The 25,743-nt window shown below is 43.5% G+C and overlaps 1 protein-coding gene across 1 annotated transcript in view; it reads left to right on the top strand.

The window, feature by feature from the left end:
• Window positions 1-25,743, top strand: part of LOC122807215 (tubulin polyglutamylase TTLL13-like) — a 2,572,017-nt gene that overhangs the window by 2,149,666 nt on the left and 396,608 nt on the right. Inside the window, exon 16 of the mRNA XM_044078283.1 lies at window positions 18,817-19,066. Within this exon, the coding sequence (XP_043934218.1) occupies window positions 18,817-19,066 (250 nt within the window). The remainder of the gene's footprint in view (window positions 1-18,816; window positions 19,067-25,743) is intronic.

The raw sequence follows: 25,743 nt of genomic DNA, 5'->3' as shown, positions 1-25,743 counted from the left end.
ATGTGGGAGTCCATTACAACAGATCGCTGGGTGCTTCGGATCATATCCAGAGGTTACAAGATTCCCTTTCTCAGTCTTCCTCCCAAACCCCGGAGCCTCCCCGATGTCCCACCCAATCAAAGGGAGGCAGCAGCCGCAGAAATTCTCCAGCTGCTAGAAAAAAGAGCAATCCAGCACGTCCCCCCAGACCAATCCGGATCAGGCTTTTACTCAGGTTCTTTTTGGTGCCAAAAAAGATGGGGGACTTAAGACCAATCCTCAATCTATCCTTTCTAAACATGTCAGTGGCCAAAGAGAAGTTCCGGATGGTCACCATTCAATCCATTCTCCCACTCCTGCAGGAGAACGACTGGATGTGCTCCATAGACCTCAAGGACGTGTACTACCACATTCTGATGGACAGGCGATCCAGAAGGTTTCTCCGCTTCTGGCTAGGAGCCAGCCACTACCAGTTCAGGGTCCTTCCCTTTGGTCTCACCACAGCCCCCAGGGTGTTCACCAAAGTATTAGCAATGGTAGCGGCCCACCTGAGACTTCAGGGAATACAGGTCTTTCCATACCTAGACGACTGGCTCCTGTCCGCCCCCACAAGGCATCTACTGTGCTCAGCCAGAGATTATTTCCTCCATCTGGCCTCCCAACTGGGAATCACAATCAATGTAAAAAAATCTTCTCTTCGACCAACCCAGGTTTAGACTTTATTGGAGCCAGATTGAACACAAACCTTTTGCAAGTCTTTTTGACTCTGGACCGACTTCGGACCCTGAAGCTCCATGTGCTAGCCCTTCTAAACTACCCGGCTCCTCCAGCGGAATTGGTCCGGAGGGCTCTAGGCTCCATGGCGGCAACTATCAACCTGCTACCCTTAGCGCGCCTGAACATGAGGGTACTACAATGGACTCTACAGGTTCAGTGGTCCATCCTGCAACATCCACTGAATTCACCCATTCCCCTCAGCAGGGTTTGCAAGAAAGCCCTACTCTGCTGGCTCCAGTCTCCGGACCTCCAGAAAGGGCGTCCCTTCTCTATGTCCCCCCCCTCTAACCACAGTGACCAGGGACGCTTCTTGCCTGGGGTGGGGGGGCACTATATGGGCAGGAACCGTCCAAGGCATGTGGACCCAGTCGGAGACCTTGTTGCACATCAGTGTCCTAGAGATGAGAACGGTGCTTCTTGTGTTGCAAGCACTCCAGGCCCTTCTTCCCTTGGGGGCTATCGCAATTCAGACAGACAACATGTCAGTCGTCTGGAATATCAACAAATAAGGCGGAACCAGATCCTACCCGCTTTGTCGAGCGGCCATGAGAGTTTGGGAATGGGCGATCACCAACCGCTTTCCCATAGCAATGCACATTCTGGGCCGGTCGAACATCTTGGCTGACAGGTTGAATTGAACCATCCTTTCACCGTACGAGTGGTCTCTGAACCCGAGAGTGGCAAAGCAAATTTTCCTCAAATGGGATCAACCTTGCTGCGATCTCTTCGCGTCTCCTTCGCTCTAATTCCCCCTCCAGGGGAATCCCCCAGAGACGCTCTGGTGCATGTTTGGCCATCCGGTCTACTTTATCCTTATCCACCTCTTCCCCTAATGCTAAAATTCTTGCAGAAAGCACGTCGGTTGGGGAGCAGAGTGATCCTCATAGCCCCAGTCTGGCCTCGTCAAGCATGGTTCCGTTGCCTATGGTCTCACCTAGTGAACCCCCCATGGGTTCTAGATCCCACTCCGGATCTGATCTCTCACCCACTAGGGTTGACAACCCCGAACCTGGACAACCTCAAGCTCACAGCTTGGCTGATCCAGTTCCAGTGATAGCTAGGATTCCCGGTATCTCGTCATCTGTCAAGGCTATTTTAGTAGCCGCTCATAAGCCTTCTACGAGGAAGGTTTATAATAGCAAATGGAAATGTTTTTCAATTTGGGTGGAGCACAGAAACTTAGATCCCTTTACAGCTCCGTTACCAGCAGTGCTAGAATTCTTATCAACCTTATTCGACCAGGGTGCTATCTCCTCTACGGTCAAAGTCCAGTTAGCTGCAATCTCCCACTATCATGTGGGAAGTGATCTCGGCCCCCTGGCCTCTTCCAAATTATGTAAGACCTTTTTAAAAGGCACTTTCCTCTTGAGAATCCCTGTTAAAGATCCAGTTCCTCCATGGGATTTAACTCTTGTTCTCCAATCTCTGACAGCTCCCCTGTTCGAGTCTGCAGCCTCGGTGGATCTAAAATTCTTATCTTGGAAGATGGTCTTTCTTATTGCCATCACCTCGGCCATAAGGGTTTCGGAACTTCAAGCCCTTTGCGCCAAACCACCATACTTGGTTTTTCATAAAGATAGAGTTTCCCTCAGGACCAATCCTTCCTTTTTGCCCAAGGTCGCATTGGAACCCAATATCAACCAATCCATTAATTTACCAGTATTCTTTCCAAATTACCAGAACAAAGGTGAATATAAGTTGCATTCCCTGGACATACACAGGCAATTAAGATTTTACCTGCACAGGACCGCTGGTCACAGGAAATCTGACCAACTCTCTGTATCCTTTGCAAAACCCTCTTTGGGAAAACCAGTATCAAAAGTTACATTGTCCAGATGGCTTTCCCAATGTATCCTGCTTGCATATCAAAGTTCATAGGTTCATAGGTTCATACTAGGCTATCTGCCCGAGGGCATTTACAAGCCTAGCCCATAGTTTTGTGGCTTACGCCACCCCTTTAGTATGGGGAACTATACCCATTATTTTGCTGTGCCTCTGTTGAGCAGTGACACTGAGGTAATCCCTGGGGTATATCTGCGATCTCCCATCCATTGGTCAAGATTTCTCTTGAACAAGGCCAGCGAGGTGCTCTGCCTCACATATACCGGGATTTTATTCCACAGCATAGGGAGTCTTTGGGTGATGAATCTATCCCTCCAGCACGTCCTATTAATAGCCGTGTCGAGGTTTAAGTCTCCCGCCCTTGTGGCTCTGACGGATCTAGATTTTTTGAGGTGAAGCATATTCATCAAATCTGGGTTTGACATGGCCTTGTATGTTAGGCAAAGGTCACCTCTGAGCAAGTTCTGGTCGACCTGAACCTGAAGGAGTCCACGCCCATTCTACTCAATCAATTTCTACCTCTGCTGCTTTTTGGTCCAGAGTTTCCTTGGATGACATTTGTTCAGCAGCCACTTGGGCTTCATCTCATACGTTCATTAATCATTACAAGTTGGACATAATTTCCAGAGGGAGAGCATCCTTCGGCTCTGCAGTGCTCCGGAATATCCTTCCATGAGGACCTCCCAAGGTTTGTGTAGCTGGGGACTCTGTCCCACAGGTTGATGGACAAATGAAGTTAACTACTTCAGATAAAGAAGTTATGTACTCACCATAACATTCCATCTGAGTAGGTAATCTTCATTTGTCAGCAACCCCCCCCCCCTCCATCCCCCTGACCTATAGTGCATACTAGAAGGATTCCTAGCCCTTGTTTCCAGATAACCTTAGGTTAGAATTTGGAACTGATTTCTGTGTTGTAATACTCTGTGTTACTAAGCAAACTCGATCTGAGGTCAGGAAGGGTTAGCAGGAGATTATGGGTAAGGGGGAGGAGCTTGGAGCTCGGATCTTAGCTGTTTGAAGCTGCTGGCTCGGATCCGATATGGATCCGATACCCACAGGTTGCTGACAAATGAAGATTACATACTCAGATGGAACGTTATGGTGAGTACATAACTTCTTTTTAGTGGCCAACTTTGGAGCCATTGTCTGTAGTGTTGTGTGTTGCCACCCTCCACATCAGAGATGGGTTCGCCAGTAGATAATATGCCATCATCAACTGATTCAAACATTGTCAAACATTACCTTGTGGACAGAGATACCAGATGGGAGTTAGTAGTCATGTACTATCTCAGAAGATGTCAAGGAGGATGTATGGAAGGTCTGTACCAGTGAACACAAAGGTTTGTGTAGCAATAACCATCTTTGCTACAGGGAGTTTTCAGCACCTGAAAGGGAACACTTCAGAAGTTTCATAGGTCTCAGCCTCATAGCTCCAAAAATAGTTTCTTCACATGATGCTGTAGCAAGAGGAAGAGAATATTTCATTTCCACAGATAGCAGAGGAGAGGACCACCACTCTGCAGGTATTCTATAACCATTTTCCTGAGTCATTGACTCCTAGTACCTCTGGGAAATTGACTGTTTTGCAGAATGCCCACATAATGGTGTTTCTGTCCTCTGTGGTCCATGAGCATTACATACGCACCTTCACATGATGCAACATATCATCAAGTAACTGATGTAGTGTGCATGAGGCAGATGCCTGTAACACCCCCACTGTGTCCCTTGATGGTCACTAGAAGATCCCTGTAGCATGGATAGTCAGTGCTTCATATACCTAAGTGTTCATATGGATTGGTATGCCATGCATCTCCCAGGTTTCCATGTGAGGATGATATATAACTGCAGACTTCTGTATGATGTCTGTGTCCATATGATAGCACTTTAACTATATATGTCTAATAGAGGTGATGGAACATTACATATGGTTGGATCAGTCTGTAACACAGAGGGCAGCTACATGGACCACTGTGGACTCTGGCTGCAAGAACGGTCCTTAACATATACTGTTCAGCTAATACACATGCTGCACCTAGCATCTTCACATGGTTTGTCTCTGACTCCTTCTCTGTTCTTCAAGAAATGACAATGCACAAATCTACTGCCTGACTTGACTCATCTGGCAATTTTTTTTTTACATTTCTGAATCACTCCACAATTTTGTTTATCCTCATTTGTGGTAACAGTTGGTCTCATTACCATAATGTTGCTCATTCCATATCCTTATACTATCCCTTACATATGATGCTAACTGGCCAATTTTCCTGGGAAGCACGACATTGCTACATATGTCAATGAATTAGCCCCACCCTACAGCACACTGCTCATAGTGCAGTTTTACCTTATGCATTGTTTCTTTTTATCCAGCCATAGTCTGAGGCAAGTGGAACAACGGCACAATGGGTCTATGTCATTTGATAGAAATCCAAATGGTCTAACTTATTTGATTGAAAACTCATTTGACAGAAAGGTGTAAGAAGTCTATAGAAAGTATCTGATGGTGTCCTTTCTTTTTGTAGCAATTAGGGAACTGAGTCTAGAAGAGTAAGTGTGGATTGCAATGGCATCATGTTGTAACCCCAGATCTGTACATGATTGTGTTTTTGCTGCAGCACTGAATCACAGTGTGTGGTATTTTTTTTTCTTTCTGTGTAATTCTGCAATCATGCAGTTAGTATATATAAGTGGGGGGGAACCCCCACATGGGGGGTGCAGGGGACCTACCTCCTTGCAAAAGCATTTTTATGGTATATTTGTTGTGAAAAAGGATTTCTAAAAACTGAGTTTTCAGTCGAATGAGTTTTCAATGAAATGGGTTCGACCATTTGTGTTTCAGTCAAATGAACATTCTATCAAATGACAGACCCAGGCCAAATACTATAATGTAAACAACTGTGTACACAAAAATGAAAAAGTAGAACTGCAGACAGCAGTAAACTGATATGAAGCCACAGATGAGAAAGCAACCAGTAGCAGACTATATTTTAAGCTGTCAGGAAGCAGTTCATAAATGAATCGGAGTATCTTTTCACATAACTCATCATAGCCATTTCTTCACTTAAATGCATACATATGCCTGAGTAATCACAATGTTTTTGCATGATTATATGACAAACAAGTAATGGAACTATCATTGACACATCTTCCTTCATTCACTCATTATGAATTTCCAAACAATTGAACTCCAAGAGTGTACAACAGTGAGAAAAGGGTGATAATTCCCAACTTCACTATTATGTGATCTTACTGTTTAATATGGTCAACAAAGGAGGTGGGGGTGGGGGCGGGGGCAAGTGACCGTAACTAGCCAACTGTCCATCAACAAAGTAGTAATGCTCAGACTGTCCCTATTCTATATAAATGTACTGCCACTATCATGTTTTTGGTGTTGTGTATGTCAGTAAAGTGGACATTAATAAGTTTTAGACCCTTTGTTTTGCACGCAGGTCAAGCATATTTTTATCAACCAGAGGAAAAGTTGTTGATAGTGATTAATAAATAGTTGAATGATTTTATTTGGAGGGGAAGAGGACAAGAGTCAAGTGGGATAAGTTGATCCTCCAACAAGGAGATTTAGGATTACCTGATAAGAAGAGATAGTTTAGAGATACACAGTTAAGGCTCTTATACATAACACGAGCATAAAGCTGCAATTCAAAGTGGAAAGGGATGATGATGAAGCTGAGAGTAATTCAAGAAATAAAGAATGAATGGGATTTTGAATGCAGATCCTTAAGGAGGATAACAACAGTCATACAGAATATTATATTCATAAAGTAGTAAAAAGTATACTAAGAACTAAGCCAACATGGGAATGGAGAAAGGAGATTCTGCTGATAGGGATGACTGCAATTAAGGGTACAGAGAACAGACATCATGGTTCTGGAATTTACTGGAGAAAGATGGCAAAGAAACCAAGGTAGTGGGAACAAATAATTAGAGAAGGAAAGGTAAGAGAATTGGAAGAGGCCAAAAAGACATTTGATTTGCAGGCCAGTGATAGCCTTCCCTATCAGTGATAGATATTAGACTATAGCCAAAGAGAAAGGGATAGAGGAGTCATAAATGAAAGACCTGCAATGGTTGAATTTTTAGTTAAGTCTAGAACAGAAGCTGCTGTTAAAAACTGGTTAATTAGTAGGGCATATAAAATATTGCACTACAGGAATCAATCAAGTAGGCCAGAAAAGATTGGGAAGAGAGATTAGATATGCAATTCACAAAGAAAGAATGGGAGGGCATATGTATGGCTCCCAGATATGCAGAAAAAATGTAGAAGATTTAGGATTTTTTCCTGGAAGTGTTTGCATAGATACTTTTATACTCCAAGCAGAGTCAAAAGAATTTTTCCTCAGGCAGATGATAAATGTTGGAGGTGTGATGGGGAGAAAGAGGTAACCAGGAACATAACAATCTGATGTTGTCATTTTCATTTGTTCCTCGACAAATGAGTTTGGATTTGATCCTCAGATCTACTGGGCCACTTTCTTTTCCAGCCTAGGATTAGTCTCTCAAGCTACTCCCTTTACCCATAATGCCCCTGATTACTGCTTTACCTCAGATCTCATTTACCGCTCTAGGGATCGGTCAGCATTTCACTTGCTCAACCTAGGAGTTATTGTGAGTGATATATATTTTTTGTGGACTTTTTTGCTACTAGATCTATTATTTCTTCTCTTTACCTTTGAGTTAATTTAAAATTCAGTTATAACTTTTCTGACTACTTTTGTAGACTCTTTCTACCATTGTTGGTAGCCTTTTCCTTTTCTTACCTCTGCTGAGGTAGTTTTCTCATACCATTGTTGGTATCTTCACCAAAAAAAAAAATTTTTTCTACAACTTATTTGTGCTTTTTGTTCAGTAGAGTCTTTCCGGTATGGCAGACAAACCTACCAGTTTCAAGAAATGCACTTCCTGTGGGCATAAGATACCCAATTCTGATGCCCACGGGGAATGCATGTATTGTTTAGACCTAGCTCACTTTCAGATTTCTTGTGAAATCTATGCAGGTTTCAATGCCAGGTTTATAAGTGGCAGGTGTAATAAGTTGACATTAAAAAGGGTATGTTGCTTGCTTCTTCATCTGTAGTTCCTTCTACTTCAGGGGCTCAAACCCATTCAAGAAGTCAGAAAAGTTGGGAGACCAGGGAGTCTAAGAAATACTCCCCTGTATGATCTCTTTCTTCCGCTCCAAGTTCGGAGCTACCATCTAAAATAAAAAAAGGTTTCGGATCTGACCTTGTTGGATCCTACTGCCTCCAAAGCTAAAAAGGTTTTGGAACAGGTTTAGTCAGATCTGGTTCACGTCCAAACAGGTCTCCTCAGATCCAATCTCCTTGCTTCTCTCTGGAGCTGGTTTCTCCAAGATTGAAGTCTCCTTTCCTGCAGGAAACTCTTAAAAATACTTCTCATTCTCCCTCAGCATCCTCCTCCATCAGGTCTTCCCAGAGACTGTCTGACTATGATGTGAACACGATGATGATAAAGCTTCTTAAAGTTCAGATCCAGATGGGAGTCCTTCAGTCTCTATCCCCCATCGGATCCATGAGTCTGCAACCTTCACACCTTGTAGTGACTCCTCAGATCCGACCTGCAGTTTCATAGCAATCAGATCAAAAGCTCCTGAGAGTCAAGGTGTCAGATGTGAGAATGTTACATTCCTCCACTCTGACTCCTTCCTTGATCCATTCAGCTCTGAGTTTGGCAGAGCAGCATGAATCTTGTAGCCAAAGTGTCAGTGTCAGGACTGAGGGTTTCTGAGCCATCACTTCCCCTTGGCACATTGGTGTTAGACAGCTGGGGTCCTCTTCCCTTCTCGAGGGCAGAACCCAGGAGGAGTGGCAATTTGTCTGATCTGAGAGCTTCAGCTCCAGAGAGGTTGATTTCTACTTCTCCTGGACCTTCTGCTTTCAAGGTATTGGAAAGGGTCTTCTCCCGTCCAAGGGGTCCATCGACTGTCACCTGTTCAGATCCTATTCCCATCTCTCCATCGGATCTGACTACCAAGTCTTATCATCTTCCTCCACAGGGACAGTCAACCCATAAGAGCTTTCAGGCAGTCCCTGCACAGATGCTTCCCTTTTCTTCTGACTCCTCTCCAGAATATCCCACTGAGAGGTTCCTTGGAAAAAAACAATGCAAAAGAAGGCATTTATATTTCTCTTCAGGAATCATTGACAGAAGACACTGATTTCAATTAAGGAGAAGGGTCCCCCAGATCTCCACCGGAAGATATCTCATTCTGAGACATTTTAGAAATCATGCTCCAAAAAGTTGGATGGTCTTCCCAGAACCCTTCTCAGTTGGAATCTGTGTTCTTGGAAGCTTTCAGGCCTGGCCCATCTACATCATTGGTTCCACCTCCCACCCCTCCCCCCCGGCAGATGAGCTTGTCAACCTTGTCTTCCCACCAGACATAGGAGGAGTCAGATTCCATGGAGCTCAACCCTAAATTCCCAGACAAGATGGTCCCATCCTGTGGTTTCTCTCTCCCATTGTTTTTGTTCCTTAGCTAGCCCTCCCTACTCTGCTCTAGTGCTGTCTCTTTTTTCATTTCTGCTCTGCAACTGACTCTTCCTGATATTTTTCCATCTCTTCTGCCTCCTAATATGCTCTACTTACCTGTTTCTAGATGTTAATGTTCGCTCCCTCGACCATCACTCTGCCTTATTAGGAACAGGGATTCCTCTTAAATGCTTTTTTTCTCTCACTGAATTTCTCTCTTAGCATTTCTTTTTCTTATTATTCCTATCTATTTTTGGTTTACTCTGAGAGTGACTGATTGCTCTCGCTGCACTGTTTCCCATCCTGGGTGAAAGCCTTGCTCACTCCATTCCCCTACCCTAACCTCATTCCCATACACCCCCATTCTCCTGTAATTTATAGCTATCCAGCCCTCCCCTCCATAACCACACTGCCTCAAGCAGCAAATCATAACCTGGCTATTAGCTTGCCCACCTATTCCAACTGTTACCACTCCTGCTTACATTTCCTTACCCTATCCTAAACATCCTATTTTCTTCCCCCATTTTTTTACCTCCTTCTATAACCATGTCACACTATCCACAGCCCACCTACTCCATACCTGGCTATCACTTATCACACCAATCAACGTACACTTCTTTGTCCTTCTCACTTTCAACCCCTCCAGTTACCTACACCTTTTCTCTTTTCTAAGTCTGTTAGTCCGACTCTTCAACATTAGACTTTTGCACTACCACCCATCCCCTTACAACAGTCTACATTCTTTACTATGCCTGATATCATATCTTTCATATCTTTCCCTGTCCTACTAGCTCTGTTACTCCTAGCCCTTTATACCACCTCTTTCCAATCAAACCTTCCCTCTAACAACCCCTCTCCTACCGTACCAGTAATTGATGACCTGCATCATGACAAACCCACTATTCACATCTCCCCATACCTTTTCAATACCTCCCCTACTCTACTTTTCTCTCTTAGATACTTTTAAACCCAAAACTCTGTTGCTATACTTTATTTATATATATATATATATATATATATATATATATATATATATATATATATATATATATATATATATAATCACAGTCTGTTTTCCAAATTAAGATGTCTTACCCTCCATTGCCTTACCCATATCAAACTCCAATGTGTCATCCATCCCAATCCAGGCCCAATGCTCACCATGCTCTCTACCCCCCCCCCAACAAATTCTCAATCTGACAACTCCCCTAACTCCACACCTAACTCCTGTCCTCTCCTGAAAAAAAGTAACTCTGACCTTCTCATCATTAATGTCAACCTAAGAAGCCTGATGAACAAAGTCCATGAATTTCATGCTGCCATTGCCCTTTACTCTCCTGATATAGTTGTCATTACTGAAACATGGCTTAAGCCTCACATTAAATATGAAGAATTTCTTCCTAGTGTTTAGAACATCCTCAGAATTGACAGAGTATCTAGACGTGGAGGTGGGATTGCCATTGTGTTTGAAGACGGTCTTTATTTGGCACAACTTAACTCTATCCCACCTGATATCCCTAACTCCGAAATTTCAGTGGCACGCCTAGATTTAAATAACCATAAGTCCATTATCTTTATAGTATCTACCTGCCCCCTGCTAAAAACCTCCAACATATTGAAAACATCCTTGAATGGGCCTCTACAAACTTAAGCCATGAAACTATAATACTTGGGGATTTTAACCTTGACTGGACTACCTGCTCTTCTAATCCCCCAACTAATTTTGTTAACCTATACAGTTTCTGTCAACAAATTAACCAACCCACACACATCGACAAACACACCAAGAGAGTACATTCTTGACTGGATTTTAATTAACAAATCCAATGTTAGCTATGATGCTGGGTGTCTCCCAGACACAATAAGTGATTACGTCCCTACCTACTTGATTAGAAAACATTTACACAGTTCCTCTAACATTTCATTTCACTTTATTTGCAATGAAAAACATTTCTCTCCGACCTTATTTAATACTCGACTTCTACAATATGATTGGATACCTCTAAAAACTCTTCCACTTGACAATGCAGTTCACTATTTCAATACTTCTTTCCTACAAATACTTAATGATCTAGCCCCAATTAGAAAAATTCCTACCAAATCCAAACAATTTCCCTGGCTGTCAAAAGACACAATGCTTCTACTAAAACAAAGGTACTTAGCCTTGTCTCTGTCAGAAAAGTAGAAGTAAACAAAGTCTTATTACCTACCAACAACTTAGAAATCAAACTAAAAAAACTAATTAAACAAGACAAAAAAAAAAAACTACGTCCAAGCAAGTCAGCTAAAATACCGGAATAACCCGAAAAGATTCTTGTTAACAATTAACTTCCTTCTCAACCCAGGAAAACCCACTACCCCAGCCCCAACTCTGACCAACCAAAATGAGTGCACAGCCACTCAATATAACTCACTATTAACTCAATAACCTCTCTGCTAAACAGAACCCCTGATACACCTCTGACGATGTCTCAAACTCTCAACAACAAATCTACCCTTGTCTATCTCAAACCATTCCAAACAAGCTATGTCAAAAATCTTATTTCCAAATTAAAACTTTGCACATTAGCTGCAGACCAGTTACCTGGTGACTTTCTACAACTAACTACTACTTCCATCGCTTAACCTATATCTATTTTCATCAGCCGCTCTATCTCTGTACCACTCCTCTGGAAAATATCTCACATCATACCCTTACATAAAGGTGGTCCCTCTACTAATGTATCCGACTATAGACCCACAGCCATTCTGTCTCCACTTGCCAAAATCTTAGAAAAATGTATACATAAACAGATCTTAGACCATTTCATGTTTAATAATCTATTATCCAATATACAACATGGCTTTCGACCTAGGCATAGTACCAGTACAGCTCTAATTAGCTTTACTAATAATATAAATCAACTCAAAAACAAAAAAACAACCAGTCTCTGCTACCTTCCTGGACATGTCAAAAGCATTTTTAGCATTGGGCGATGCAGTGGTGCAGAGATAACATTGCCACCTCAAAGCAAGAGGTTTTCCAGTTCAATTCTCAGGTGGGAGGCCTTCTGTGCGGAGTTTGCATGTTCTCCCTGCATTCATGTGGGTTTCCTCTGGGTACTCTGGTTTCCTCCCACATTTTAAAGACATGTCTGGAGCATTTCTCCCCAGGCCTCCGCTGAAAATTGGGTCTGTCCTACTCGGACTTTCCCGGTCAACAAATGTTAAATAAAATAAAATAAAAAAAAAATACTTTTTAATAAATTAGATTTTTATCACTCCAGCCCTAAAGTGGTTTCATACCTGTCAGATAGGAAACAAGCAATTTTATGGGACAATAAACTCTACCCCCAGGTCCCTATATGTGTAGGAGTCCCTCAAGGTTCCATCCTTGGCCCACTTTTATTCACAATTTTTACCAATGACCTTAACACCTCCACAAATCCAGCCTCAATTGTACAATATGCTGACGATACTTCACTAATCTGCTCTGCCCTCACTATCAAGGAACTCCAAGAAAAAACTCAGGCTGCCCTCCACAATATTGAAAACTACATTACAGTCCATCAACGTATAAGTAACCCCAAAAAAACAAGCTTTATGGTCTTCTATAATAACTCAACAACTAACAGCCTACCTCCTATCTATATATCCTCTTCCAGTGACACAAATGTAGAACCTGTTGAACATACAAAACTTCTTGGTGTCACAATTGATAGCGAACTTAAGTTTGGCAAACACCTTGCACTAAGAATTAAAAAGGTTCATGTTAAACTGGGTTCTCTCTATAGGGCTAAAACGTATCTCACAGTCCATGCCAGACTCGCAACAGCTCGAAAACATCTATCTTCCTTTCTTTACTGCTCACAAATATTTACCAATCTTTGCAAATCTGACCTAAATAGTCTTGAATCTTGCTATAACAAAATTGCCAAATTTGCCACTAATCAATGTCAAAGATCTCACCATTGCACTGCCCTTCTCCAGCTAAATTGGTTAGATCTGTCTCATCTTATTACTCTGAATCAGCTGCTAACTGCCCATACAGTCTTATGCAAACCTAACAACTGCACAGCTCTATCTGACCTTGTCCAACCCAACAGTAACCTAACATCTCTTAGGTCTGCTGATAAACTATTGGTTAACAAAACACAAAACTCTCACAGCGTCTCTTAGTCCTCACATATCGTTGCCAAACACTTGACTGTCTACCTCAGCATATTCTGTCCATCAATGATACGCATACATTTAAACATTCCCTAAAGGAATATTTCACCAAACATAGGCTTTGCTCCTGTTCTCATCCAGGCTAACTACTTTAACCCCTTAAGGTCTAACTTCCTTCTTTACACCACCCTTTCTCAATATCTCCTGGCTATTAAGCCTTCTTACTCTGTTTGTGTTATGTTATCCTAAAAAAAAAAAAAAATTCTTATAAACATGTATTCTGTTTTTATACTGTACTGTTTTGTGCTGTTTTCTACTGTTTGTATATTGTTTGTATATACCATTGTTACTTGCTTTTAGACACTATGTTAGCAACTTTGCAATTGAACTTCTATTTGTATTATTTTATGCACTCTAAACACACTAATAGCCATATGTCAAATGTAAAAACAATGTAATTTTCTTTGGAGCTTTTCTCCATGGGTGTACGCTGAAAACGGGCTACTGGCCCAGTCAGACACTACCTGATTATCAAATAAAAATAAATAAATAAATGAATGAATAAATAAATAAATAGATAAATAAAGACCCTCAGTACACCACTAGGCAGACAACACTGGTCCAAGTGTATTCCTGTAGATACTGTGGTTGTCGCGGCAGCCACAAAAAAGGAGCTTGCCGAACAGAGCTCAACTGTCCATTCCCTTAACAGAAAATCTGGGGCCTTGGAGAGATATGCATCAGCAACCTTTGCTATATGATCGCTGAATTACCTGGCACATTTTTCTATGTTACAGAGGGACTTAATAAAGGAACTCTGTAACTCTACCCCTGGATCCTTGTCGGAGGAGGAGACAAAGGCTTATTCTTCACAACTGGCCACCCTACAATCAGTATCAAATGCATCCATGAGGTTAATATCTCACACGGCTGAAGATTCCTCACCAGCTGCAGGTATGGGCATATCCACTGGAAGACATGCCTGGATGCGCTTGTGTGATTTTTTGCGGAGTTCTTTAAAGCATCATTCATCAATGCTGCTTTTGATGAATTCTTCCTTTTTGGGCCAAATGTTAGAGACACTTTCCTGTAGTAAAAAAAGATGGAAATACCCTATCTGCCATAGGAATCTGTTTTTCTACCCCTCATAGATCCTTTTCCAGGAATCAATGTGAGGTAAGAAGATGTGGTTTAGGAAATCTGAGGGGCCTTCTCAAGATTTACTCAAAGAATTTTCCCCCAGAGGCAGAAGGGGAAATAATTATAACCAAAGACACTGCTCTTGCGGCAGAGGGGGGTCCACAAAATCAAGGGTCTCGAGATTCTTTCTCGGTCAGACCCTTTCAGTGTTCCTGAAAGGTTGCCCAACTGTTCTTCTCTGGAGACAGATGGGGGACATTTGTCTTTGCACCCAGAAGCCTAGTCAGCCATCACAAAAGACACATGAGTGCAAAGAATCATTTCCAGAGGATATTTTATTCCCTTTCTACAAAACCCACTTAAGGTAAGAAGAAATCTCCCCAATGTTCCAGCGAAGCAATGGGAGCAAGCAGCCCTAGAAATTCAAAAGCTGTTAGACAGAAGAACCATCCAGGAGGTCTCACCAGACCAGAGCAGATCCGGTTTTTGCTCAAGGTTCTTTTTAGTGCCAAAGAAAACAGGGGACCTGAGACCCATTCTCGAACTCCGTTATCTAAACAAATTCATAAAGAGCTCCAAATTCTGGATGGTCACGGTCCAGTCCATTCTACTGTTGCTCCAGAAGGATGACTGGATGTGCTGTATAGATCTGAAGGATGCATACTGTCACATAAAAATTAACAGATGATCCCGAAGATTCCTTCACCTCCAGCTGGGAGCCAGTCATTATCAATTCAGACCACTACCCTTTGGTCTCAGCACAGCAGGGTGTTCAGCAAATGTATGGCAGTAGTAGCATCCCAGCTAAGACTGCATGGATTCAGGGTGTTTCCTTATTTAGACAACTGTCTTCTCACCACAGCAACCAGGCATCTATTGATAACAACCAGAGGCTATCTCCTTCAATTGGCTCAAACTCTAGGTATCACCTTGAATCTTGCAAAGTCCAAACTTCAACCATTTCAAGTCTTGGAGTTTATAGGGGCTCAACTAGACACAGTGAGTCGTCAAGCATTCATACCACAGAACAGAATTTTGTCTTTAAGGTTACATGTCAATCAAGTTTTGTATCATCCTCCTCCAGCCAAATTGGTCTTAAGGGCATTGGGATTGATGGCTGCTGCGATAACATTGATACCAACAGCTCATTTTCATGTGAGGATCCTTCAGTGGATGTTGCAAGTACAATGGTCCATTCTTCACCAAACTTTAAAATTTCCAATAAGACTATCTAGGGTATGCAAGGATTTGTCTGGTGGATGCTGTCCAATGAGATTTGTCAGGGCCACTCCTTTATCCTTCATCCACCCAGTGCCATGTTGACCATAGATGCCTCCCTGTTTGGGTGGCATGGGGGCATTACTTGGGATGGACTATTCACATGGACCCCAGTAGAGACCAAGTAGCATATAAACATCCTAGAGATGAGAGTGGTCTTATTAGCATTGCAGGCCATTTAGAGCTGTATCCCTCTAGGAACAATTGCTAATCAAAAAGACAATATGTCAGTGGTTTGGTACATCAGCAAACAGGGGAACAGATCTTATCCTCTTTGCTGGGAAGCAGTGAGGGTTTGGAAGTGGATGATCTCATCCAACCGTTTTCATATAGCAATGCAAATTCTGTGGAAATTAAATGTGCTTGCAGGCAGGCTCAGCAGGACTTTTCTGATGCCTCACAAGTGGTCCGTCATTCAATCAATGGCAAATATGATGTTCCAACAGTGGAGTCAACCATGCAACCTATTTGCTTCTCCCCCCAACAACAAGTGCATCAGGTTCTTTGCCCTAATCCCTCCTCAGGGACCATCACCAAGAGATGCTGTAGTCCACATTTGGCACTCATCTTTATGCCTTTCCACCCCTCCCCTCAATCCCCAAGTTTCTTGAGAAAGCTTTCAGGTTGAAGAGCAAAAGTTATCCTCATTGCCCCCTTCTGGCCTCTGTGGATTTGGTTCCCTTTCCTATGGTCATACCTAATATGTCTGCCATGGACATTGGACCCAGTCCAGATCTTCTATCACACCCATCAAGCTTGACTCACCCAGACATTCTGGGCCTCAAATTGACCACATGGTTTCTCCAATTCCAATGATGGCTAGATATTCCAGGCTTTCTTCTCCAATTAGAAGAATTTTTTTCATCCCAGAAATCCTCTACAAGAAAGATTTACAAAAGCAAATGGAAGAGATTTACCTTATGTGCTCAGCAGAGAGATCTAGATCCTTTTTCTGCTCCAATTTCTGCTGTGTTAGAAACCACAATAGCCAAATAGATAACTGATTGTATTTCTCATGTATATTTCCTAAAAGGTTTGACTGTATCAAAACAATCAATAACTCATTTGACTAGGTCTATGTCTACATCATCTGCTTTTTGATCCAGAGCTTCCATTGATGATATTTGTGCAGCTAGCACTTGGTGTAAAGTTCATACCTTTGTTGCTCATTATAAATTGAACATCATCTTCAGGAATAGAGCTTCATTTAGTTGTGCTGTACTCCAGAATATCCTTCCATGAGGGCCACACAAAGTTATTGTAGCTGAGGACTCTGTTCCATTTTTTGAGGAACGAATGAAAATTTAAATATCTGATGTTGTCATTATGTACTTGCCATAACTATGCATCTGTGTTTCACATTTTCATTCTTCCTCAACTTCCCTCCCACCTTTCCCCTTCCTTGGCTTTGGAGACGACCTGATGGAATTTATCGGGGACCATTGTTCCTGTCTGAGCCCCTGTTCTGTTCTGCTGTATCTTTGTTCTATCATTATTATGGTTATATATATTTTTCAAACATAGTTTAGAGGCAGCAAACTCGATCTGAGGTAAAGCAGTAATCAGGGGGGTGTTATGGGTAAATGGAGTAGCTCGAGAGCTGGATCCTAGGCTGGAAAAGAAAGTGACCAAGTCTGATCCGAGGACTGGATCCAAACCCATGGATTGAGGAAGAATGAAAATGGACAATACAGATCCATAGTTATGGTAAGTACATAACTTAAGTTTTTGGGAATGTAGTGAATTGGCAGACTTTAAATATTCCCTACAGAGTACTCTGTTTGGAATACTGGGCAAACAAATAAGTGTAACTAAGGAATGTTTTTTTTTGAGCTGGCATATAGGATCTGAATTGCCTAGACATAATAAGGCTTTGTTAAGTTTAATTCTGGTGGCTGCCATAAAAGCATTCACTAGAAAATGGATATCAAAATTTAAACCAACTATACTTGAAGTAATGAATTTTGTAACAGAGATAAAATAACAGGAAGTGGGATCTTTAGAAAGGAGTAGGAGTAAATTACATAAAAAAATGGAAATTGTGGGAACAATATATGCAGAAAAAATGTTTTGGAGTAGGAATGATGTTTAAGAGAGGGCAGGTATTGAATAATTTGTGTAATGTTGCTTCGATTGTAGGATATATAACAATATATGTGATGTATAATGTTTGTAAATGTGTACTTTTTAATATGGTTTGATTACATTTAAATAAATGTAAGTTTGCCTGTGTCACAAGTGATAATTCAATAAAGATGTTAAAAAATGAGCAGTACGAGCTGGAAAAAATCAGCATTAGGAGGTTAAACAGCTTTTAAAAGCTTTTAGAACTTTACTGTACCACACTTACAAACAGAAAATATGGCTGAAGAGTGTCTAACAGATTTTAAAGCTATTAGATCTACATAGGGGCACATTGTTTCTGCCTGCTGTCTACTTTACAGTGCTGAGTGCTTTACTGCCTTTCAGTCAGTCTCGGGTTTTACTCTTGAGGTGACTTTATTGGCATCTGTGTCTCAAACACATAATAAGCTAGTTATGATAGGAGACACTATCATAATCCTCTATATTAAGCACCTATCTTATCACTTGGATACAATAGAGTAGTTAGGGTGGGGCAAAGGGAGCAGTGTGTCAGGGAGTGTGATTGTGAGATACCAATTGGTGGTAGTGCAATACTGGCATTCAGAAACTTTTTTGGTTTCCCAATTTGGAAAAGAAAACCATTTTTAGGAGGAGGTGCCAGATCAGCTACACTGGTGCAATAATACATGCTGTATCTCTGCTTAGATATTAAGCCCACCAAGTGCGCCACATATTATTTCTTACAAAAAATGATATATAAAGCATAGGCATGTATACAGATGCAGTATATCGTTTACAAGTAGACAATCATAAAACCATTTAATATATTTGATATTCATATATGTTTTTCCTTTCTAACTAAACTGTAGGCATTGCAGAAAGATGTAGAAGTGATTCACAGGCATAGATAAATATATTATTGAAAAAAAATTAACTCATTTCTAGTGTTACTGAATGATTACTGAGATAATCTTAGATTATAGAATTTAATTAATTTATAATTTTTTTCATTAGAATAGCAGTCCTAATAATGTTGGTACCTCTCTTTTATTGATTTAGTCATAGGTAGCTGCATTCAGAAAAGACCAGTGCACACTACCACCGATTTGTCTGGATCCGTGAACAGTCTTCCTTGTACTGCTCTGACTCACTACAGATTTGCCAGCAGCTTCCGAACAGTAACTAACAGTCATAGTGCCCCATCAGTTGAGCAGTTATCCATCATTTCTGCACAAGCTCCCTTAACACGCAGGGCAGATTTTGCAAACCATGCATATGTTTTGGGTATACTCAACCCCAGCAACAGCAGGTAAAGTATCTCTTTGCTATAATTTTCTTGAGAAAAAGGCTTTTGTTTTTAGCACAAATCTGTTTTTTTTTTTTTTTTTTTTTTTTTTTGTTAAGGTTTCTCTAGCATTACATGTTAAGTTGTCAATCTCGCCTTCATTCTTGCTGGATGGGTTCGGAGCCGATCCTCGGCTCCGACTCGGCCTATACTAAAGCTCGAGAGCTAATTTTACCGGCTCGAGGCAACCCTATATCCCATGATGCTAGGCACTAACTACCCAGATCTCGTTTGCCGCTTTCGCTAGCGAGGTGCTTCTTTTACCGGCTCCACAGGTCAGTGAAAAATTTCAAATTTTTCTACTCTTTTCTTAGGATTTTTCCTCTTTATTTTAAAAATAGACTAGCATCTTAACCTCCTTAGTATACCACTTCCATTGGGTTCCCATTTTGTTAATCCCTAATCCCAAAAGTTATATCCCTCCCCTGTTAAGGTTAGGCCTTAGGCCCTTTCCGTTTTTTTCCCCTTCCCCTTTCCCTTTTTTTGGGACAGTTAGGTGTGTGTCTGGTTTTGTTAACCTTAATTTTGTTCGTGTGTTACTGTGTGTGTGTGTTTTAACTTTCCTAGGAAGATTTTTCTTCCCTTGACAGCTTAATGTCTAAAGACATTAAAGTCTCAGGCTTCAAGAAGTGTGACTCGTGCTGTCAGAAAATGTCGCTGACAGACAGTCACACTTCTTGCGTGTATTGCCTGGGACCACTGCACCTGCAGGACTCTTGTTCTGTTTGTCATGCGTTCAGTCCAAGAGTCCTGCAGGAGCTCAGGAATAAGTTAATTTTGAGGGGCTTATTAAAGCCCGAAGGTTCCCCGGCTAAGTCCTTGCCGGGGAAACCTTCGAAGTCATCCAAACTGTCGGCTCCATGCTCCAAGCCTTTGGCTGGTGGCTCACCTACTGCATCACGATCGGCTCTGGCCGGAGCCGATACGTCTATGTCGCAGTCTTCTGCATCGGCTCCGGCCGGAGCCGATGCCTCCAAGACTCTGTCTTCACAGTCAGCTCCAGCTGGAGCCGACGTGTCTTTGGCTCCATCAGCACCATTAGTCTTGGTGCCATCTTCCACCCGCAAGAGATCTAGGTCTCCATCCTTGGAGTCCATTCACTCGGCTCCGAGATCGCCTTTGCTCTCAGAGCAGAGCCATCGGAGCCATTCTTCTCGGTCTTCCAGGCTTTCGGACCATGACCTCGAGAGGGTGGTTAGCAGACTCCTAAAGTCTCAGGCACTGGCCCAAATGCTTCATAGCCCGTCTCAACAGACAGTGGCTATACCCATACCATCTACGATTCCTCCTCTGACTCTGCCCCTGAGTTCGGAGCCAGAGCTCCTCGGAGCCGCAACCGTCGAGACGTCGGAGCCGATACCTCCCCCTTCTGCTCTGTTGTCTGCTCCAATCTCTTCCATGGTCCCATCCTTGGAGGGATCTGGGCGCTTGGACTTCCTCGTCGGCTCCAAGGGGGTGAGTGGCATCGGACCCTTGTCTGACCCCGTTCTCCCTCTCGGAGCGTCGGTGCTGGTGAGTTCGGCCCCGACATCGGCTTCGGAGCCGTCCCTCTCAGTGCCGGCTGGGGTTCCTATTTCTTCGGAGCGGGAGCCCTCTGTCCTGCCTGATAGGGGCGCCTTCGAGGTCATGAGGAGCGTACTGGCCCCAGTGCCTGCTCCACGGTCAGCTCCATCAGCTCCTCCCACTGTAGTGCCTGCTGCGGTCTCTACCCACTCTCTCATTCCCGACCATAGAGATCCAACTCCTCAGGTTTCCCCATTGGGAATATCCTCCTCTTCCAAGGTTTTCCCTGATCCGTCAGGTGAACCCCCTCGAAAGAGGACATGTAAGAGGAAGCATGTGGACTCCCCTGAGTCCATCACATCTGATACCGACTTGGATGAGTCGGAAGGGTCCCCACGGTCCCCCTCTGAGGATGTCTCCTTTTCTGACATCCTTGAAATCCTCAAGCAGAGGGGGAACTGGTCTACCCTCAATCCTTCCAAGGACGAGTCGGTTTACCTGGAAGCATTTGGTTCTTGCCCTTCCACCTCCTGGGTGTCTCCGCCTTTTGACCCCCTCATGGAAGTGGTGGCGCGGAAGGCGTGGATGGCCCCTGATACAATGGAACCCACCCCACGGAGGCCTTCCAAATTTATCACAGCCCCGTCAGATAAACAATTTTTAACTAAGGGTGTCCCAGTTGATGCCATGGTGGTGGCTGCAGCCACTAAGAAGGAACTGGCCGATCCTTCAGTGCCTATCCATCCTCCTAATAAGGAATCTAGGACTATGGATAGGTACGGCAAGCGGATGTTCTCTTCAGCGACCTTCGCCATGCGGTCGCTGAATTACTTGTGCCATTTCACCTGCCTTCAAAGAGACATTCTCAAAGAAATGGGTGATGCCCTACAGGATCCAACAGCTGCGGGGTCTCAGGACAAAATCAACTCCCAGCTAGGAACCCTAAATTCCATTGTCAACTCCTCTATGCGGCTTATTTCCTATGCAGCCGATGGAGCGAGTAGAGCCGCAGGCACAGGTGTGGCTTTAAGGTGTCATGCCTGGATGCGGCTTTGCAACTTCGCAGACCCCTTCAAGGTGTCCTTCACTAACTCCCCCTTTGATGGTTCGGCGTTGTTTGGACCTCAAGTGAAGGATACTTTGACCAGATGCGAACAAGATGGCAAGACTCTCTCTGCCATGGGAGTCCGTTTTTCAACCCCGTCTAGACCATATCCTAAGGGTCAAAAGAGTGGAAAAATGTGGTTCCGCAAATCACAGGGAGTCACGCCTGACACAAGAGGTCAGTTCCCCCTGAGAGGCGGGGGGGGGGACAACAACAGACACCACCCTAGATGCAGAGGAGGTCCGCAGAATCAAGGTAACAGAGAGTCTCTCTCTGACAAACCCTTCCAGCATCCCTGAGAAGCTGCCCGACTGTTCACCTTCGGAGGCAGTCGGGGAAAGGTTATCACTGTACCCAGAAGCCTGGCTTTCTCTCACACAAGACAAATGGGTACAGTTGATTATATCCGAGGGTTACAAAATTCCCTTTATCCACACCCCAACTCAGCCAAAAGGGCCCCTCCCAGACGTTCCACCCAGTCTAAGGGAACAAGCAGTACTAGAAATATCAAAACTGCTAACAAAAAGAGCCATCCAGCCAGTCCCAGCAGACCAACTAGGATCCGGAATCTACTCCAAGTTCTTTTTGGTACCAAAAAAGACAGGGGACTGGAGGCCAATATTGGATCTCAGCAGACTAAACAGGTCTGTAAAAAGAACGAAGTTCCAGATGGTCACTCTACAGTCCATTCTACCCTTTCTGGGTCAGGACAATTGGATGTGCTCAGTGGACCTTCAGGATGCGTACTATCACATCAAGATGCACAGGCGCTCCAGGAGGTTTCTCCACTTCCGGCTGGGGGCCAGTCACTACCAGTTCAGGGCCCTGCCCTTTGGTCTCACTATAGCCCCCCGAGTGTTCACCAAATGCATGGCAGTGGTTACGGCTCACCTGAGACGTCAAGGATTCCAGGTGTTTCTGTATCTAGACGACTGGCTCCTTACTGCCACCACCAGGCATCAGCTTCTTCTTGCCAGAGATTACACCATTCAAACTTGCAAAGGGCTAGGTATCTCCATAAATTTTGAAAAGTCTGCCTTGTCACCTTGTCAGTCTATTACCTTCATAGGCGCCACCTTGGACACCGTACAACTCTCAGCAAAATTAACCGAGCAAAGAGTTTTAGATATTCGAAATCACGTTCACATCCTCCTTCAGAGCAAAAGAATCCAGGCCAGGTTTGTTCTAAAAGTGTTAGGTCTCATGGCGGCAGCCATCACGCTACTTCCCCTTGCTCGCTTTCACATGCAGCTCCTTCAGTGGATGCTCTTCTCCCAGTGGTCCTTCCAACAGCTTCCTTTGACACACAACATCTTAATAACCCTATCTTGCAAGAAACATCTGTCTTGGTGGATGGTCTCCCCTCAAGTCCTTCAGGGCAGACCATTCGTTCCTTCCCCTCCGGTCGCCATGGTCACATCAGACACCTCCCTGATCGGGTGGGGGGGGCATTTTCAGGGCAGGACAGTCCAGGGCACATGGCAACCTTTCGAATGCCACCTGCACATAAATGTCCTGGAGATGAGAGCAGTGCTTTTGGCGTTGCAAGCCCTCCAAGACTCTCTTCCCTTAGGGACTATTGCAATTCAGACGGACAATATGTCCGTAGTGTGGTATATCAACAAGCAGGGCGGAACCAAGTCATATCCCCTGTGTCGAGAGGCACTCAGACTTTGGCAATGGGTGATCTCTTCTCAGCGGTTTCTGATAGTAACGCATATCCCCGGGAAGTCCAACATCATAGCAGACAGGTTGAGCAGAGCTATTCTCATGCCACACGAGTGGTCTGTCAAGCAATCAGTAACGGAGGAGATTTTTCAGAAGTGGGGTCTTCCTTGCTGCGATCTTTTTGCAACACCTCAGAACAGCAAGTGCCTCGACTTTTTCACTCTCTTTGCCCTTCCAGGCCATCCCCCCAGAGACGCTCTAGTCAACGATTGGCCTTGGGGACTTCTATACGCTTTTCCCCCCTTTCCATTAATGACTCAGTTGATTCAGAAAGATACCACCTTGAGAGCCAGGATGATCCTCATTGCCCCTTATTGGCCTCGACAGATATGGTTCCCATTCCTGCATTATTACCTTTTGGAACAGCCTTGGCATCTGGGCCCAGTGCCAGATCTTTTGGCCCACCAGTCAGGGCAGCTGCACCAATCCCTCCAATCTCTCAGCCTCACAGCTTGGTTGCTCCACTTCCATCCCTAGCCAGGCTTCCCCTGATTTCCAATTCTGTCCGTGATATTACTGTAGCTTCCTTTATGTCCTCTACCAGAAGGATTTATACTAGTAAATGGAAGCGTTTTTCCTTCTGGGCAAGGGCTAGGAATATAGATCCCTTCACTGCTCCTATACAATCAGTTCTAGATTTCCTAGCTGAAATTTTTCATTCAGGCTCTTCATCCTCCACAGTAAAGGTTCAGTTAGCGGCCATTTCAAATTTTCACATAGGCCTATCGGACTCCAGCATCATGTCCCACAAGCTTTGTAAAGCCTTCCTTAAGGGTATCTTTTTACTCAAGCCCCCAATCAAAGACCCCCCACCACAGTGGGATTTAAATTTGATTTTAACATCCTTGATTCTTCCTCCCTTTGAACCTGTGGCTTCCTGTTCTTTAAAGTTGCTCTCTTGGAAAACTCTCTTCCTAGTTGCCATAACTTCTGCTAGGAGAGTATCAGAACTCCATGCCCTTTGCATTCATCCTCGTTATCTAGTTTTCCACAAAGACAGAGTTTCTCTCAGAATTAACCCGTCTTTTTTGCACAAGGTGGCTTCTCAGACAAATTTAAATCAATCTATCGATCTTCCAGTTTTCTTCCCAAATTATTCTAACAGGGTGGAGCAAAACCTGCATTATCTGGACGTTCATCGTCAGCGCCGTTACTATCTGGACAGAACTAAACAAACTAGGAAATCTGATCAGCTTTTTCTGTCCAATGCGGAAGGTAAAAAGGGCCTTCCGGTATCCAAAGTAACCTTGTCTAGATGGCTGTCCTCTGTGATTACCTGTATTTATCAACTCAGAGGTAAAGAATTACCTTCTAAGCCAAGAGCCCATTCAACCAGAGCTTTAGCTACATCAACAGCCTTTCAAGCTAGATTGCCAATAGATACTATTTGTGCAGCAGCCACATGGGCCTCTCCTCATACCTTTATTACACACTACAAATTAGACATGGCCTCCAGAAGTAGGGCAAATTTTGGTTCCACCATTCTCAAGAGCCTGTTCCGATGAGCCACCCGGGATGAAGGTGCTAGGGACGCGGTCCCATCCAGCAAGAATGAAGACGAGATTGGCAATTTAACATTGAGAAGTTATGTACCTACCATAACATTCCATGTTAGTTGTCTTCTTCTCGCCTTCTTCCTTGCATCCCACCCGCCATCCCCCTAGCCTGGATAGACCGAAAGGATTCTCCTTTTCTTATCGGGGTCTTCACCTTACACAATTTGAAGCCTAAACTGGTTATCCTTGGGTAGCTATAGCTTCAGATAGTGGCACATGGGGATTCTTTCCCCTTCTCCTTCTCTCCCTTGGGTTGGGAGGCTAAAATTGCTATGTTCTCAGCTACCAAATGAGATCTGGGTAGTTAGCGCCTAGCATCATGGGATATAGGGTTGCCTCGAGCCGGTAAAATTAGCTCTCGAGCTTTAGTATAGGCCAAGTCGGAGCCGAGGATCGGCTCCGAACCCATCCAGCAATAAAGAAGGCGAGAAGAAGACAACTAACATGGAACGTTATGGTAGGTACATAACTTCTCATTTGAATAATCATTGAATAGACAGCATATGGTAATATATAGTCTATTCACCTAGAAGACAATGAAAGTGACTTTACCATGTAATGCTATGGTAGTGTAATGCATCAACATTTCCCATTCTCAGAAAGTAGTTATTGGCTTGGGGTTCAAAAATCAGTTATTACTGTTTTTTACCATACTACTGTAATGTTATAAATCATCACTTTTAGACTTCACTGTTTTCAGTGCATAAAACATTTTGTCAGATGAATTCCTTTTTTACGATGAAAGCATT

This window comes from Protopterus annectens, chromosome 7.part0, assembly GCF_019279795.1.
Source record: "Protopterus annectens isolate FY-2018-M chromosome 7.part0, PAN1.0, whole genome shotgun sequence".
Taxonomy (NCBI): domain Eukaryota; kingdom Metazoa; phylum Chordata; order Ceratodontiformes; family Protopteridae; genus Protopterus; species Protopterus annectens.
Note: the sequence above shows the minus strand (reverse complement) of the source record. Positions and strands in the feature narration are given on the sequence as shown.